Here is a 19258-nt window from a genome sequence, read left to right on the forward strand (position 1 = left end):
TAACTAAGACCAGTTTCCTTATTTATTTACATATGCTTAAAAGGGACCCTTTCCAATTAAAAAAATGATTCATTTAAGGTGAACAAACAGCAGGCGTTTAATACACAATCAGATAACAGATTAGTTTACAAAGCCATTCTTCAATTAGACATGCTTAGGTTTGAATGTGCCCTCTTCCCCCTCCTCCTTGCACCTCTGATAGATGTGTCCCTACTTGTAGTTTGTTGCAATTTAGTATTATGACTATGATGTTTTGCTCCAGGAAGAAAAAGCATCACAGATGAGTTATGTTAGCTAAAATGTCTAGCCATTGTTTTGTTAGTTACAGCTTCATGAAATAAAGCAACTGTTAAAATATTTCCTTTATTTGTAGACTGAAGGGTGCTCCTATCTCTAAAGTATTTACATTATTTACAACAGTATTTTTCTATACAGTAAAATAAGAGCTTGAATTCTGGTTTGAAAGGGAAACAACACTTAAAAACCGTAGAAGTACATCATGCATTCTTACTCCTTTGAGGATCTGGCTTGTCAGTAAAGTGTAATGTTTTTGCATATGCTGACTAAAAAAAAAAAAAAAAAAAACAACAAAAAAAAACCCAACAACAACAACAAAAACAACCCAAAACAAACCCACAACCCAATACCTAATCAAATACCAGAAAACGGGAGATTTAATTGAGTGGAATTTTCAACAAATTCAAATGGTCACCATGCTGCCCACAGGAAGTAATACCCACTATAACAATTTTGCTTTCATAGCTTCTTGTTTATCTTCTTGTGTCCTCCTTTCATTGCTTCATACATACAGCATCAAGCTATTGTCTGTGGAAATGTAGTGGGACTGTCAGTAAAACCTGCTGTCTTTCCACTCTTTTATTTCCTAGCTGACACAACAGTTTGCATGGTTTTATTTAGTTACAATTCAAATAAACCATTAGTGTTTTCTAGGACTCATTGAGGAACCAAAAGGAAATGAAGAAAATGAATAAAAATAGACAAAGAAAAATTATCATTTAATGTGATTCATGATTATCGGGGAAGCTGTATTCATGGCTAACACTCTTCTCCTTCCTTTTTATTAGAGGCTTTCCTTGCAATAATTCTTCTGATGATGTAATAGTTCTTGGATATGAAAACATTCTCTTTACTCAATGAAATCTGATTAGCTTGAAATATAGAAGTCTACATAAAGAGGAAAAATGCAAATGCCTCAAAAAGGATTCCAAGAGCATATAAGATATGATTAAAGAAACTGCTACATCTTCATATTAACCTTGAACATTATAGATAAGCAAGGGTTTCCTGCCAAGTTACAGTGCTGTTCTGTTACTGCTTGGTATAGTATTTAGCCTTGTCTTGGGATGCTTGATTATGTGGCTCTTACTTTCTACATGGCAACCAATGCAAAAACAGACTGTCAAGGACTGTCATTGAGGATCAATGCTAAATGTTACTCAGCAGGATGCAGACTGTATCTCGGTGGGTGTCCTTCTACTATGCTTTGATTATGTTTGTTGTAAAGAAAAGCCTAGTTGTGCTTACAGCATTCATATTTCACACCCTCTGTGGAAGACATGTTACAGCCTCTTAATTTGTTCCCATTTCAATGTGATGTGTTGTTTAAAAACATATATACCACATTTTCAAAGATTCCTCCAGTATAATCTGATTATAAAGGGGTTATGTGACAGTTTGTCTCTGCTGCATGTTGTGTGGCTTAAATCTCTGGAGACAAGCCGACTGAACATCCCCATACAATTTAGAGTCTGATGGCAGCTGTGGTTCAAAAATGTTGTTTTGGGCCACATCTAGGGTCATCTGAGGAGGCACTTTGGCATACACCGAGGTAACAGTAGGATTTTATCCTACTTCCTACTTCTTGTATCTTCTTTAGATGACAGTACTGTGGCTGAGCATGTGGGGGTAGCATTTAATTAAACTGAGTGGTAGTTTATTAACTTAGAGCAAGGAGGGAGGGGAAAAGAGGAGGAATTTTTAGTTTACTGAGTGTGAGTGAGGAGTAGTAAGTCTGTAAGTAGTAAATTTTTGCTGAACATTGATAAATAGATAGGGTTATATATTGTGAAAGAGAAAACAAGTAGTACACCGGACAGCAAGCTGATCTATTGCTTTTATAAAAGGATACCACAAGCAAAATTCCTCATTTCAGAGAGCATGTCTGTGTTTCTACATGAGAAAAACATTCCCCCATGACTTCCCTTTGCATCTTAGTGTTTGCTGTCTCTAATACACTTGCATAACACTGGTGCTCTACTAACAACTTCCAGGCATGAACGAATACATACTAGAAGACCTTACCAAGTGGACAGAGCTGACAAGTCCTCTCTAGATGACGATCTGGTAAATCTAGAAGTTCTCAATGAGGTACTGTATTGTCTGAGTAGCAGCTTCTGACAACTGTTCTTCACGTTCTTGCCTGTTTCTGCTTTTTAGGTATCTCTTAGCAGAATGAGAATATTTCCTTCTTGCAATCTTTTGTTCCTCCAAGGCAAAAGAGTTCTCATATGACTGATCTGCTGCACTCACTTTGTTAATTTATATAGTTGCATAAAAGTAGTAGCAGTGAATACTATTATGTGGAAAAACTTAATTATGAGTGATGCTAGTTTAAATTGTTTTTGTGAGTTTCCTAAAATACAAAGTTTAGTCATAAAGATGTAGATTTAAGTGATTTTTTTTCTAAAATAATCTATTTAAATAGGATAATGTATTATCTACTGCGTCTGACTAAAAAATGATAAAACTATCAATTTCATATTTCACTGTATCACCTATTTTAGAGTATCTATACATTTTTGTGTTGATAAGCCTTTAATTACACACCAGCAAGAAAAATACATAATACTAAATTGAGCTAGTGTGCTGTTTAAACAATCTTTTACCACTACTTAAAATTTAATCCTTGAAAAATGATTATCCTTGTTTCATGGCCAAATGAAAAAATTTAAATGGACATGTACTGTGAAGTGCAGCAATAACATGTTACCACCATTTTCTCTTCAGACAATTTACTTCTCAGGCTGATATAAGAAAATATTCTAATTTGCAATTAGGAGTGTAGGAGTGGCCATTTAACTTAGTTTTATGACATTAGAAAGAATTTGGAAAATATTTTATTTTGTGGGGTTGGCATTTAAAATATAATTAGAAACACTTACAATAAGTATTTCTTCAACAATGTTCTCAGTATATTTACAAAAATCTTCCTAAATGGAAAATACTGTATAACTATCAAACTTTCTGTAATCTTCTCAGGAAACAATTATCCATCAGCTGCAAAAACGTTATGCTGACTTACAGATTTATACTTACGTTGGAGACATTTTAATAGCCTTGAACCCCTTCCAGAATCTCAGCATTTATTCTCCCCAGGTAAGAGAGATTCCAAACTGAAGATGGAAGTTGATTTACATTTTAGATTAACACCACCAGCTAAAATACTTAAGTGATGCTGGAAGTTGGGAGCACAAAGTAAACCTCAGCCTTTTCTTTTTCCAGAACAGTACAGCTAAAATTTTGTTTTGTTTTGTTTTGTTTGTTAAATTTGGGTTCATTTTATTTTATTCACTTCTTGGAGGCACAATTCCAAAGGAGGAACAGAGATTACCCTGGGCACAGCTGTGCCTCTTGTCTAGCATTTAGGGCTTTCTTCTTGGAAACAGATGATGGTTATATGAACCTTCTCATGCTGAGGTTTTTGCTTGCCAAAGAGTTGCTCTGACTGAGACTTATTATATGTCCTGGGCCATCAGCTCTGCCTTAAAAGAACCGAATTAATCAAATACTGTAAGCATAAAGGCCAGTTTAATTTCTTACAAATGGGAGGAGAGGTGGAGCTAGAAACAATTTAGTCTTCATGGATGCCAAAATCAGGGCTTCAGATAGGGGGCCAGAATTCAGAATGACTGTAAGTTTCTTTTGTATGAACTGGTTGTTTCCTTGATTGAAGGCTTGTGTTTGAAATTCTCTTCCTTGTGATACAGTTCTCTTCATTGTCTTGTGTGGAAAACATCAGAGTGCGTTCTCGGTGTTGTAATTTGTGTTCTGCAAACTAAGCCGTGCCAAGAATTACCACTCCCATTCCAGGTGATTCAGTGGAAGTTCTGTGGTATAACAGGCAACTTTTCTGTTGAACAGATGATAGTTACTGTCTTCTTCTCAGTTCTTAATTACGTAGCTAAGTTGTGTATTTTAAGTATTCTGTATATTTCTTTGAATTTAGTTCTCCAAGCTTTACCATGGTGTGAAGCGTTCATCAAATCCCCCCCACATATTTGCCTCTGCAGATGCTGCCTACCAAAGCATGGTTACATTCAGCAAGGATCAGGTAAGGATCTGTTCCTTTTGGTTTAGCTTTTGTATTAATCATACTGCCACTGTGCTACAGGGCTGTGAATAATGTTCTGTTATACTGTATTTTGGGAAATTTTTTCTTTAAGCCTTTTATTCCTAAATCAGCAAAACCAGATTAGAGATCTGGTCAGATTTGGGAGTTCTAAGGAGGACATAGTGATATGAAAGGGACTGAAAAGTCAAATAAGATGATGGAGGTACCTGACCAATATAGTTTCCTGGACACCTATGATGTCCTGGCTGTTGACTCCAGCAGCAAAGTATTGCTGCATATTCTGAATCTAGGTCTGTCTTAGGTATCTCAATAATTTATACTTGTGTTAAATAGAGGGTTCTCAATGCCATTGCAGATTAACAGAGTTTGAACTACTTTTCTATTGCAAAAAGATGCTAAGTCACAAAAAATAAGAACCATTAGCAAAATTTTTAGTAAAATAAAGCAAGTATGGTTCTATTATAAATGTAGTAAGGACACAAATCCAATTATACAGCAGTGATTTTAATGAAAACAAAATACCATGTTGTAGAAGATTTTACTACATTCTTAAGATTATAACTTCATACTCTTTCTAATTTGATGTACTGTGTGTACATGAATATTGAAGGCTGATAATTATTTTTGTTCATAAAATCCTCCTGATTTTACCTTACACATCACATAATAATTAACAGAAAGCATTCTCTTAAAGTCACAAAACCAGAATAAAATAATAAAAAGCCTGAAATCAGAAAATGCCAAAAAATAAGACAAATGAAAGGGATATTGAAGAGGAAGAAAACAGGAGTTTTACTGATTATGTGAAAGTACACTGGTCTGGGAGATGTTTAATACTTATTTAGTGACTTACATGTTCTCTGACGGAGGCACTAAAAAAGACAAGTACTCATGTTAGAGTAACTTATGTGAGAATTTGTTATCTGAGGAAAAATATTGGTCACCCTAGGACAGTTGGGTAGTGTAACTGCTGTAATACTATTTCCTGGAGCAAAAATAACTGTCAGGAAGTAAATAAATGAGCTGCAAATGTCATATTGCATACATTACATAGAGCTGGTCCCTGTACCTGCTGTCAGGCACCACAAGGTACCACCAGATAACTGCTGCATCTTTCAAACCTTTTTGCAAAGCTCAGTTCTATATGAAGGGGCATTGCATCAAGTATTTTAGGACCTTGTATCTTTTCCCAGACAAGAATCTTGTGTATTCACAGTATTATGCCAATAGTTTTTGGATGTTTGCATAAAAACCTGTGAATCTATGCAAGTACTCAATGTTGATATTTTAATTATATGAGAGTTGATAATGTGCCTTAAGTAGAATAATGTTTGTACTGGTGGTCTGTAGAATACATGGGGAAAAAAGGGTAAATAATAAATGCTGTTAGAATTCAAACTTTCTATGATGCATTCTTCAGTGTTCAGGTGAGAACTGGTTTTCAACTTCCACTTTGCCCATAAAGCATAACAGCAGAGAGAAGGAAAATTATTTAGACCATTCTAAGTAGTGTCTTGAGTCTGGAAGCTTTTTGAAGAGCCTATAAAATACTATGAGTTAAGGACTGCTGACACAGGAAGGAGGTGGATATGTCCTCTCAGAATCACCCAGTGATCAGATGCACTTTTTCTGAAATGCTTATATGCTTGTTTGCTGTTCTGGCTTGAATATCAGCATCACCTACAGAATAGCCTCTCTATACAGGACCTATTATTTAAGATTGTTTTTCAAAACAATCTTTTGGTCAGTGTGTCAAAAACAGCTATACCCTGTGATTCAGGTTAATTCATATGAAGTCAATGCAGTGAGCTCAGACATGGTCACTTGTTTATGTGTTCTAGCTCTTCAAAATTCAGTCACTGCTTCACACATGCACCTTGGGATCAGGCATTGCAAGATGCATTTTAGTAATATAGGGAATAAATTACTGCAGTGAGCCTTTGCTGATCTCTCCTTTCAAAAGGGAGTTGACCCTTAAAGTATTCTATAATTTTGGTACTAAACATGAAATAATGGGTAGGAGTAGTAATAGCAGAAAACAACCATATGGTTAGCTATGCACTTAAATATTTTTTTTGTGTGTTCAGTGCATTATCATCAGTGGGGAAAGTGGTGCTGGAAAAACAGAAAGTGCCCATCTGATCGTCCAACATTTGACCTTCTTGGGAAAGGTATTTCCTAGCCAATTACATAAAATTATTAAGAAATCCTCCCAACCTTACCCCAGTGTTCACTTTATTTAATCTTTAATACTTAAAGCTGTTCATGTGAATTTTCATACTTGATTTAGGGACATAGTAATCATGCATGTGAGAGTATTGACTTAAGATGCAAGAGTGTGAGTCACACCAAGCCAGTCAATAGTTTTTTAAAGAGAAGGTGCTAAATTATGTGTTCAGTACCTGTAGGTATGTACAGTGTTTATCACATATAACATTATTTATACAATAAAGAAAGAAAAATATTACTGTGGTTCTAATCTTAGAAGCTTTTACACATTTAAATGTTATGAGTAATGATATTAACACAAAATAATTGGAAAATTAACCATGTCAGCTTAACCCTAAGTAGGCATCTTTAGTCCACTGTGGTTTTGGTATTCTTAACTAATTATAAAACAAGTCAAAGGTGGAACAATTGCAGAGAAAGAAGAATCTGTATTTTGCTACCTGTGGGAGATTATATCAGTTTGTTGGACCTCTTATTGTATAAATAGAAAGGTCAGCACAGTACCTTATTCCATACAATTCTTCTGGAGCAAAAATTTGACTGGGGGTAAGCATTATATTCTTTTAATTATCCTTCTGATTTGTATCTCTTCTGTCAAGGCCAATAACCGTGCTTTGCGTGAGAAAATTCTTCAGGTGAATCCTCTGGTTGAAGCATTTGGAAATGCCTGCACTGCCATCAATGACAACTCAAGTCGCTTTGGAAAATATCTGGAAATGATGTTTACACCTACAGGAGCTGTAATGGGGGCAAAGATTTCTGAATATCTACTTGAAAAATCAAGGGTCATAAAACAGGCTGTGTAGGTATATTAATTGTCTGTTCTATAGCATTTATGTAGTTGTTTGATTTGATTTAATTATCAAAAATTCTGTGGTTTAGATATTTTTCTGTCTTCTGCTAAAATACCAGTACCAGTGCTATGACAATAAGAATAGTCCTGTTCTTTTGGAGTAGAAGCCAGAGCCACTTAATTCTTTGGGGAAATGTTGTGTTCACTGGGTTTTCTGTGTTTCACAGCTGCTAATCCTATGCTACTAAAACAAGTGGGATATTTGCTACCTTGCTTCAGTGAGCTCATTATGAGAACTACTTTTATATTCATTGTACAAGATGCCACAAGGATAAACACAGTTGCTTTAAAAGGATACTTTTTTTTTCAGGGGAGAAAAAAATTTCCATATATTTTATTATATTTATGCTGGTCTTTATCATCAGAAGAAACTTTCTGAATATAGACTTCCTGATAAAAAGCCTCCTAGGTAACTATTGCTTACTTGTTTTAACTGCTCATTGTAATTAGCCATTGATCAGCACTTGCTTTCAATATGATGCCTTCAAATCTGTCTTAATCCTTCTCCATTCCTTAAGGATCTTTTTTAATCCTCCCAAGGTGGGAAGACTATGGACACTAAGGCATTAAATTATTTGCATTTGTTTGAGAAGTTGAACTATTAGAACAGAAGGAGGACAAACCAAGCTCATTAGATATTTCGTCATACTTTCAAATGCAGACAACCCTCCTTATGATTTCTTACCATAATGCTTCAGGTTCAGGAACAACCCAGAATATGGTTTCGAGGTTTTTAATTTATGTTGTACTTTCAGTGCATCTGATTTGTACTGGGTGAAGGGATGTGTGTGAAATGTTGGTAACATTATTTGATATTAACAAAAAATAATGCAGATGTTAATGCAACAGAAACAAAAGCTTGTTATGAATTAGCATCAAACTATATAATTGAAAGTTATTGAGATAAATGTTCTTTCCAGTTACTGTGGTGCTTGCATTTAAGTCACTGAAGCTTGTATTGACATATGTGGTAGTGTGATGCCTTCTTTCTCCCACTCTGTTTAGATATATTGATAATGAAACTGGAAGAGTAATGCATGATATTGTTACTAAAGATTCCTATGGAAGACAATTTGAAGCAATTCAGCATTGTTTTAGAATTATAGGATTTACTGATGAGGTAAGAGATTCAGTTGCTAAACCATTATTGACCTTATTTAGGAAAACCACCTCCAGTACTGCCCTTTGATTTTGTGGATGTACAAAATTTTGTGAGCCACAAAATCTCTGCTATGACAGAAGTGAACTGTGAAAGCATAACCCCCCACTCAGAAGGCAAGACCAGACTGAAGTCCCAGTTAGTACTCCAGCAATTCTGTCACACTATTTCTTGTGTAAATAGAAGCTTACTTGAACTTGTAGAACTTGGTCTCAGAGAAAGCTACAAGCTTTAATATCCATTCCAGTGCCCATGTTTTTCTTTCATAGCCTAAATATGATGTGTGTATCTAACTGAATTCCTTAAAAATGCTTCTTGTCATCTTTTATAGGAAGTGTATTCGGTGTACAGAATACTGACTGGAATCTTAAATACTGGAAATATTGAGTTTGCTGCTATTTCTTCACAGCACCAAACAGATAAAAGTGAGGTTCCTAACCCAGAAGCCTTAGATAATGGTATATACTTTTTAACATTGTCAGTTCTGTATATGCAATTTGACTCTATTCGTGATAGGCTCTAGCTCATGGTAGCAGTTGGTCAATGCTGGTGATTTCAACTGCATAATCACAATTCTGTGTCTTTTTCCACTGTCTTTTAGCTGCTGCACTACTAAGCATTGGGTCAGAAGAACTTCAAGAAGCCCTAACCTCCCATTGTGTTGTAACACGGGGTGAGACAATTATCCGGACGAACACCGTGGACAAAGCAGCGGACGTGCGGGATGCCATGTCAAAAGCACTTTATGGCCGGCTCTTCAGCTGGATCGTGAATCGTATTAATACACTGCTTCAGCCAGATAAAAATATATGGCAAGTCACACATCACTGAATCATGTGTACTTACTGTGCATACGTCTGATGGGTTAATCCATTTGTATATTTCTGATTTTGCAGAAAAAGTGCTGTGTTTATTTTGGCTAAGGCATGAAAATGCCTTTCATGCTGTGATACTGAATCCTGTTTCCAGGACATTAAGCCCATCATTTTCAAAGAGCTGAATAGAATTTAGCTACTGAAGTCAATGGAAATTGGGTGGTTGAAGTGCTGTACAATTTTTTTGAAAGGTGCTTCCTATGTAGTGAACGTGAAAATCGTACAAGAGTCTGATAAATAATTGAAGTACACTGAAAAAAATTGGTATATAGTCCTTACAGTCCCCCTGCTTTTGTAAGGAAGTAATCAAGTTTCAGATTATTGTTGTGCTATTTCAGATGTGAGTATTCTTTTATTTTTTATTATTACAGAAACATTATATTGCGCACCCTTACAATTTCATTGCCAGGCACTGATCTGGCTGGTTTGATCATTTGAAGAAGCTGTAGACATTTTAGAAACAGGGGAACCTCTCAGGTGATATGAAAGTGCCTCTGATCTGAGATCTCTGCTTGCTACTTCACTATGTCATATAGACATATTCTCATCCATTTCACATGCAGTTCTGGCAGTGACTGAGTGTGCTTGAGTTAGCACATGGACTTTTAACAGTGTAGCTTGTAGCAGCAGATTTGGTAATTACCCTTCTGAATGAGTGTAGCAAAAATGTACCATTAAACCTTGACACCTGCTGCCTGGAGGAGCAGACAGTAGATTTTATTTGGGATCTGCCTACTGAAACCCCCTGTTTCAATATGGCTGCTAAGTGTCTGCTACTCTATACCTATGATTTTCCTGCCTTCTTCATGGATATTTGCAAGAAGCAAGTGGAAAACAGAACTCTTAGCAATGCTGAACAAATGCACAAGTTGTCTTAGGTTCAGATACACTTTTCTTCCTTTATTTTTGCAGCAGAGTGAATCAGTTATGCAATATTAGTTAGCAAGTTTATTTTTATTTTAACTTGGTGTTGCCCATAATGAATTTTGTTTGTATCTTCACATGCAGCAGTGCTGAAAGTGGGATGAATGTTGGAATACTAGATATATTTGGATTTGAGAACTTCGCAAGAAATTCTTTTGAACAACTGTGCATAAATATTGCTAATGAACAGATCCAGTTTTATTTCAATCAGCATATCTTTGCACTGGAGCAGGTAAATTCAACTCTGTTGAGGTCTAGCTGAATCAGGTGTCCTACATTATAATAATATTCAGGAGTACTTTAAAAAATGAGTATGTGATTTAAATGTGAGATAATAACATAGTTCTGTTGACATTTTATAAATAATGTGGTTGAGACCTATAGAGCATTGCTGTACACCATAAATGCCCTGATGATGCTGTTGCTTTTACTGTTTTGGTATTAAAACTGTGCTGGTGACTTTTGTAGATGGAATACCAGAGTGAGGGAATTGATGCCACTACAGTGGAGTATGAGGACAACCGTCCACTTCTAGATATGTTCCTTCAGAAACCCATGGGTCTCCTGTCTCTGCTAGATGAAGAAAGTCGATTTCCTCAGGCAACAGACCTAACTTTAGTTGGTATGTGCAAGTAAAACTCTGGGAAAGATCTGGGAAATGACAAATATAAGTGCAGTGTCACCTTTACTTGAATTTTCCCACCCTAGTTATCCTGAGGCTCTGTCATTTCATTTGATAATCTAAGTATATTTTTCATTGTGTTTCATCATTTTTCTCTGTTTACATGTTTTCTATCCTTTTCAAATTGGAAAAGTTGTCATAAGTATCAGGTGGCAAGAGTTTATTGTTTTCTCCATGTTACAAGGAAATATCCTGTGTCTTGTCCATGTATGTTAGTGTTGAAAGTAAAATTTAGACCTCCCAGGCTCCTAGGCCTATGCTTATTCAATTAGAAAATATTACTTGACTCCAGATTATCTCATAAGAAATAGGAAGCGTGTGCTATTTCTGGTGTGCAATCTGGCTGAGTATTTCCTTTTCTTCATGCATATTTTACATATATTTTGACAAATTTTGGTGCCAGTTTTAAATATGCAGCACATGCCATGTTTAAAGCTGTTTTGTTGTGGTTTATTTACTAGAGCTGCATTTTCCCCTGTGATATGAAACAGAGTTCAATTTCCTTCAATGGAATGTGCTGCAGAGACCCAAACTGTTCAAGAGAAACATCAATTTCCAGTTAAATTGCACAACACATGTACAGACTAGGCTGAGCTGAAACTAGAATTCAGGTCACAGACAGAATGAGTACTGTGGTTTCATTCTGCTCCTTGTCTTGGTTTGAGACACAGGTGTCTGCCAAGGAAGGCAGGGACCTCCTTTGGAATAGAAAATATGACCTCTTACTCTTTGAATTATTATTATAACTTTGAAATTAAAAGGGGCTTTCAGGCAAAGATATGGGGAAAGGAGTAATAGTTCTTTATTAATATATATACACATGTAGATGTATTTAACAAGACAAGCAACCAACAGCAATGGCAGCAGCACCAAAGCAAAGCGAACCCGGCCCGGCCCAGCCCAGCCCGGCCCGGCCCGGCCCAGGGGCCGCGGGCGCTTCCCTTCGGTGCAGTTCCGGGCACGGCCGGCAGGGGCGCTGCCTGCCCCGGCCCGGCAGGGGGCGCTGTGGCGCGGGCTCGGCCGCGTCTCCCTCACGGGCGATGGCGGCGGGCTGGGCGGGGAGGCGGCTGCGGCGGGAACTCGGAGCGGCCGCTGCAACGGCACAGGCGGGCACGCTCCAGGGTGGACCTCCAGCACTTCTTCTTTGTGTGCTAAAGTTGTCTGCCTCTCTATATAGGGTTGTGTAAATCAGTTAAGAGTGAATACTGAACTTCTGCTTCCAGCGGTACTTCCCTTTGTCCAGTGCTGATCGGCCTTTCTGCTGATCCGTACACAGCACAGCAGGATCCCTCAGGCAGACAGCAAAGTGGCAACTCCATCCCAGCCTCTAGAAATTCCAAACTTAGTTGTTTTTGCTTTAAATAAGCTCAATTGATTAAGTGGTAATAGACTAAGTGGTAATAGAATGAAAAACCTAACAAAAATATTAATGTATTCTAACACTAGAAAAAATATTTTGATAATATTTTCTGACATACACTGCATGATAGAGAATGTTCTCAATTGATTCTGGTCTCAGGTCTCTAGTTGCTTGTTCAGATAAATTGCTGTTATACTAAAGCAAGTTTCACAGTGTAAACACTAGTTCTTACTAACATGGGTTCCTTTGGATCCTGCTTCTTTCCAGGGTTGTTTCCTTGGCTCAGCAGGAATTGCTACCTGGGCCCTTAGTGTTGGACAGACAGCACCAATTTCATTACAAAATATTAAAGAGCCTACACAATATCACAGGGCATAAAAGACATTTTTCTTAGAAACCTGTGTTCCTTCTTCTGTCAGCTCTTTAGGGGTAATCACAGGAAACAGAAGGTCTCCTTAGAAGAGATTTTATAGAGAAGCTTCTGTTTTTCTGTAGAAGTCCAAAGGTACAGTTCCAGATTGAGCACATAAACACGTCCTTAAAACCTGATGCATAAAACTAAATGAATGCAGAAAGGAAGACAGAGAAAATACAAATAGCAGGCATTTAAGTGACTGTGATATATGCACAGTTTTGAATGCATATATGTATAAAAATAAACTCTTCCCAAACCCTGCATATACATAATTAAATTCATTGCAAAATATGAGAAATCACCACATCTTCTCATTAGGTCTTCCTACTTAATATTTTTCCATGTACAAAGGCATCCACAAACAGTGATTTTTAAAGACAGTCTTATTGGGCTAGTTTAAAATGAACTGTTCCATTCAGATGTGACAGCTTGGTATTTCTGGGCAATCTGATAATATGAATTTATAGCAGTTCTGACTTCTTGAGCAGCAATTTAGCAAGCTAATTAGGATGAAGATTGTAGCTAATCATTCCGTCACTTAAATCAACATCTTTTCTCAATGTCTAGATAAGTTTGAAGATAACTTACGATGTAAATACTTTTGGAGACCAAAAGGAGTGGAACTGTCATTTGGAATTCAGCACTATGCTGGAAAGGTAAGGTCATGTGATTTTTACTTAGTTCAAGTAATAGTGGTATGGTCATCACTTGTTTTTATCCAGAGTTTCTGTTTTATGGTTTTTTCCCCTCATTTTAATAGAAAAAATGATAAAGTTTATGCAAGCACAGACTCTACAGTGGAACTTTCATGTGTAGCAGTCCATTTCAGAGCCTATCCTTGGGATTCTTACACAGATTCTGTAGACAGTAAGCATCTTTTTTCTGCAAGAAACCTGGCCTCAGAAATGCCAGTACTACAGTCAACTGAAAGGAGGGACTCTATGGAGCCAGGGCAGGCTGTGTGCTTAGTAACAGCATGTGAATGCCACACTAGTGCTGTGTGACTGTCTTGCAGAGTGTCATGCAAAGTATATGCATGAAAAGCAATGAAAACCAGTATGTGTAACAGAACTTGAAATCCTATAGAGTGCATTGGAAAGACTGGGACTTGCTAGTAGAGGTGATTTCTTGAACTTTGTACCTTTTGTTCTCAGAGATTCACATTCACGTATTATTTTATATGGGGAGTAACAGTCCAGTTTTCACCATAACATGTGCTTTGCTTGCTCAGGACCTAATATTTGTTCACAGACAAAATCAAAATAGCCATGTTTTATATAGTTAGCAATTAAGTCTCACCTCTGGATCATTATAAAACTCCAGAATTTTAAGATGTATTCTAGTAACTTCGGTCAGGCTGTATTGTTAAGAATAATTATTAAAATTCACATAGTTTTAGTTAATTTTTTGTACCCACATGGTACAAAAAACAATACTGGCCAGTTTTCTATTGCCAGAGAACATTCAATTTCTGTGTAAATTAATGATTAATGGACTCCAGGGAAATTGGACTAGAGTGGAATATTGCTAGTGATAATAAAACAGCTCTGGAAATCATTGCAATTAAACAACATGAAAAATTAACCAATTCTTATATTAATACAAATATCCAGGCATTAATTTCTATTGGAAATGGTTAAAATAATTGAAATAGAGGAATGTTTTGTTGTCCTAATACAATTTTCAGTGCCATGAGAAGCTGATTACCTACAGTGTGTCCAACTTACTACTGTTCCTCCATCAGGTCTACTTATAGATCACAGGTTTGATGCAGAAAGTGACCACCTGAGAACCATTTCTTACATCACAAGTAAATGATCAACTGAAGCTTTAATGAAGTATCTTTGTTGTATTGCATCATGCAATGGCATGGCCAAGCATAGCACAACAGGATTTAAGCCATTTAACCCAATTTGATATGCAATAGCATTTATATAGCCAGTTTTCATTCTGAACACACTGCTCTAGTTCACTTTTAAGACCTTTGCAGGTAATTCATTTGCTTTTCAGACCAAGCTGGCTGTGTACTTGGTCATCCTGAGTGTTCATGTTCTAAAGAATGTTGTGGCGTTGAGTAACCCTTTTTGTCAAAATTTCTGATTCTGTTTTCCCACACTAGGTATTATATGATGCCTCTGCATTCCTTGAGAAGAACAGAGACACTCTTCCTGCTGACATAGTGGTGGTCTTACGAACTTCAGAGAACAAGCTTCTTCAGCAGCTGTTCTCTAGCCCATTAACAAAAACAGGTATGTTCTGCACAGCTTTGCTAACATTGCAACTTCTTCAGCGGCCTGTTCCTCTCAAACTCTTACTTGATTCTGGACATTTTTTTTCAATAATTTTATCGTATCTCCTTTCCAGAGTGTTTTTTCTCTGATTTTAAGATTTCATTTATTGTCATGAATCTTGTGCAGCAAGATTCTTCCCTGACTCCAGAGAAAGGGGGATTATCAGATGTGTAAGGCAAGAGCTCATTCTCAGAGCAGGATAAAAATATGGGAGTTTCTAGTTCTTAGTCCTTTATTAAGATCAGTACTCAGTTGGTAGATTCTTGTGTACCATGACTTACAGTTCATAAATCATGTGATATAGATCAAGGTGTTTTGGAGGCAATATCCTACTATTTAGAAGCACTGATATAATACATAGTATCCTAAAAATTGCAAAAGCCATATACTAACAGGCTAGAAGTGATTCTGTTGATATAAAGCTTGTAGACTTTGACTTACATGAAAGTGCCAGATCTGTATCTAAATAAAACAGCAAGATGAAGTTTGATTACTCCATAGATAGGTGCCAGAATGCCAGTACCATATGCAAATGATAGTTCTACAGTATCCATGCAAACAAGCCAGCAAATGAATACTTCTCTCGATACTTTTAAAGCGTCGCTTTCATAATGGGTGGGAAAAATATGTAATACTAAATCTAAATACAATGGATTGTACTAGATTGCAAAATTATTGTGAGCTAACATATGGAGATGAGGTTGTATGTTTAGGTAGAAATACTTGGTAGATGCATTAGATAATGCAGCATAGGTTTTTTGTATATTGGCTGTAGGTGCAACTCTATGCCTGTGCAGCAGCTCTCTGCCTTGAATTTCTTGTCAGTAACCCATTTGTAGCATCTGGTGATGCATATAACCTCTCTTGACATTTCTGTATAGAAAAAGAACATATGGGGGAAAAATTACATTGAGCTGTTTTTATACATGTAAAATTGATATCATAATATCTGTTTTGTTTATATACTACAGAGGATAGATTTCTGTTACAGAGTAATTTTTCCTGTAATTGAAAGGCTTTCGACTACCTCGCCTCAAATTATACTTTGAGAGGTCCCTGAGAAGTGGGGATCCAGTGTGGAATCTGCTTCTCCTTTTAGCTGTAAGGAGTTTAGATGGAAAAGAGTATAGTTTATGATGGAGGATTGGTTTGTGCCCAAGTGGGGAGCAAAGGATCTTTCTGTCTATAACTACTCTACATTTGAGTCTGTGTTAAATTGATAAAAGAGATTCTGATCAAGCAAAGCAAGAAAGAAAGCGCACACATGGTCAAATGTGCCTCCACACCCCTCTTGACAAGCTGCTTTATACCTTAGAGCTATTGTCAGAATGAAACCATTTGGGTTCTTTGTCCTGTTACCAGTCCAAATTATTGCAAATATACTTTTTATTTTATTGCTATTTTTAAATCAGAATGCTAATGCCTTCATACAAATTCATCTTTTTCTGGCTTTATAGAGTTATTTTCAGTAGCAGCAGCACTCATCTTGAGTATTTTGCCTGAGATGCATAGAAGGTTCAGTACGAGATACTGCTCATTGCAGTTAATGTACAGTTACCATGCTGGTGTATTTCACCTAATTTTTTTAGGTCTCTTACATTCTTGTTTCCTATTCACATTAACTGAATGCTTTCTCCCTCCATTTTCCTTTCTGTGAAGAGCACACAGCAAGTTAAGTGTTTTCGGTATTTGTCAAGTTGGTACAGGACATCCTGATGAAAAAATCATAGTGCATGTGCATGATGTTATAAGAACAGCTTAAAGCTCTTATGTAATTTTTATTTTTAAAAAGCCTTTGTGATTTTGCTCTTTTTTTCCAGCTGTCTGATATAATTGACATTCACATCTTGTGTTGGGGCCTCTGTGTTCTAAAATCAGATTGTTGCCAGGTTTAGTTTTGGCAGCTTGCAAGATAAATGAAAGGTCTGGCTGAGAGCAGAAGGCATTGCTGGCAATGCTACTTTGTCTGCTCAGTGAAGAAAGATAATGCTATTCTTTTAACTTTCTACAAAGATGCATTTGTAAACAGAAGAATAGTGAACGTGTATGTGTCCCATTGTACTCTGTCCCTGTTTCTCAGCCCTCTTCCCTCCACTCAACATGTGCTTCATTCCTAAAGAAAAGCAGAAAAAATACAGATTAAGTTTCATAATATTGGTACAACTTTTGGTCAATTACTGACTAATGCAAAAGTTAGTAATTTACATGGAAGCCATATTCTGTCTTTCTCTTTTAACCCTGGCTTGAAATGGCCTTTCTGACAGTATGTGTGGTGTTCTGTTTGAAGATGAGTGGCAGCACATTCTCACATCTACTGGCAGCTATCTCTGGAATGTGCAGTGTAGGTGGGTTTTGCCAAACAGCGGTCTCCCATACGTGTCGCATCCACTGGGTGGTGCTATCCCAGAGGCGTGAGGGAATGCGAGACTGGAATCGTGGGTCTGACTAGGACTGAAAATGTAGTTCTTTAAATACCAATAAGAACAAAAAGATGCCTTTCCCACCCTGACATGATCCTCTGTTTGAAGTATATTTATATAACTGTCATATCTTCCCCTGTCAAAAACTGAGCAGCATAAAGAAAATATATACTAAATAGCTACATTCTTTTACTAATTTAAGAACATATTAATCCTTGTAATTTATCAAGTACACTTATCCCCTCTCAACAAATGCTTCTATTTCACGGTAGCAGTCTGTGCAGTTTAAAGGGCCAGAAATTAACAGCAGGACATTAAAAATGCATCTGTAATAGTAATTTATCATTAATAGAGTATGCAGCTATGAGACATATGAGACACTGTCATATGAGACATTGGAATTTAAACATTCTAGAACTAATTTTGTAGCATATACAGCTTGTTTTGTAATCTTTCAGTGGAAATCTAGTAATGTTTAGTGTGTTTTGAAATCTGCACTTTCTAGGGCCTTTATACTTCAAAATTGAATGAATGTATTCTGATTTAACCTAATAGTTCTCCCACGTGCTTCCATGTCACGTTTTTCTATAGACACAGCTTCTTGTGCTGCCACTACTGTAGATGAATATGCACTTTCCCATTTAGATAGAATATGTTTCTGATTGTCTCTGGGTTTAGATTATAACTGTTGCTGCTAAAGTATTAGAGAGAAGAGGAATCACATGAAGTAGAAAATAGAGTCCTGAATAGAGGATTTTTGTTGGAAAAATTAAGGACAGCCTTGGTACATTCACCATTGAGGAGTCAGACCATTTTGCTCACTGTCCTAATACTCGATAATTTTTGCAGAATCACTAATAAGGGGTGGTACTGTTGTATTACTTGGGCAAAGCACCCCTGGGGGTTTTTGAGTCTGCAAGGTTTTTATCTTCTTAGAAAAGCTGCATCATAACAAGATCTTCAACTTTTGAAACAATCTCTGCAGACTTTTGTCCTTGCCATGACTCACAGATTTAGAACTTTGACCAAGTTATCTTCTGCAGGGAGAGAAAAGGCAAATCCTCCAACCTTCCCACCAGAAGAGTAGAGATACTGCAAAACATCCTTGTCCTCGCTCTGAGGATCAATAGGGGTTTTGCTTGGCTACAGAGAAGAAATATAAGCAACAGAAAAAATACAAGCCAGAGAAGACATACTACAGTAACATCATATCTAATAATTTTAATAGCATTCGGTATTACTCACAGATTAGGGTAATGGAGTATCAATATATCATTGCTTAAAAACACTCCTTGTATGTGGTGTCTGTATATTTAAGCATAAATATAATTCTTCATTGAAGAGATTTGGGATGAGAGTTTTCACAGCTAGGATGAAGGGTTTGGCTAGTCATGTTCTAACAAGGTAATATTTTTGGCCAAAGTAGAATTTTTTTCCAGACATGAGCTGTTTATAATTCACCTGTCTAAAGGTCATTTCCCCTCCTCAATATTGATTTTTTTAGTCTGTGTTCTTTCTGCCTTTGAGTCTCTAATCTTGATTACAAACATTTGATAAAAAATAATTATAAATAGTGTATATTTGTTTACTAAACCAAACAAAAATAAACAACTAATGGACCATGTACTAAGAGAGAATGTGAAAAAAATGTTTTAGGTTAGCTTGATGCACACTAAAG

At 36.6% G+C, this 19258-nt stretch overlaps 1 protein-coding gene across 7 annotated transcripts in view; it reads left to right on the forward strand.

The window, feature by feature from the left end:
• Nucleotides 1-19258, forward strand: part of MYO3B (myosin IIIB) — a 197044-nt gene that overhangs the window by 89795 nt on the left and 87991 nt on the right. For all 7 annotated transcript variants that reach the window (XM_085584410.1, XM_085584406.1, XM_085584405.1 and 4 more), the window contains 13 exons: nt 2292-2388; nt 3280-3396; nt 4247-4351; nt 6460-6543; nt 7201-7403; nt 7765-7863; nt 8460-8574; nt 8945-9071; nt 9215-9425; nt 10497-10644; nt 10881-11034; nt 13437-13525; nt 14989-15118. In XM_085584410.1, the coding sequence (XP_085440536.1) occupies nt 2292-2388; nt 3280-3396; nt 4247-4351; nt 6460-6543; nt 7201-7403; nt 7765-7863; nt 8460-8574; nt 8945-9071; nt 9215-9425; nt 10497-10644; nt 10881-11034; nt 13437-13525; nt 14989-15118 (1679 nt within the window). The remainder of the gene's footprint in view (nt 1-2291; nt 2389-3279; nt 3397-4246; nt 4352-6459; nt 6544-7200; nt 7404-7764; nt 7864-8459; nt 8575-8944; nt 9072-9214; nt 9426-10496; nt 10645-10880; nt 11035-13436; nt 13526-14988; nt 15119-19258) is intronic.

Source organism: Lonchura striata, chromosome 7 (genome assembly GCF_050655825.1).
Source record: "Lonchura striata isolate lonStrDom1 chromosome 7, ASM5065582v1, whole genome shotgun sequence".
Classification (NCBI taxonomy): domain Eukaryota; kingdom Metazoa; phylum Chordata; class Aves; order Passeriformes; family Estrildidae; genus Lonchura; species Lonchura striata.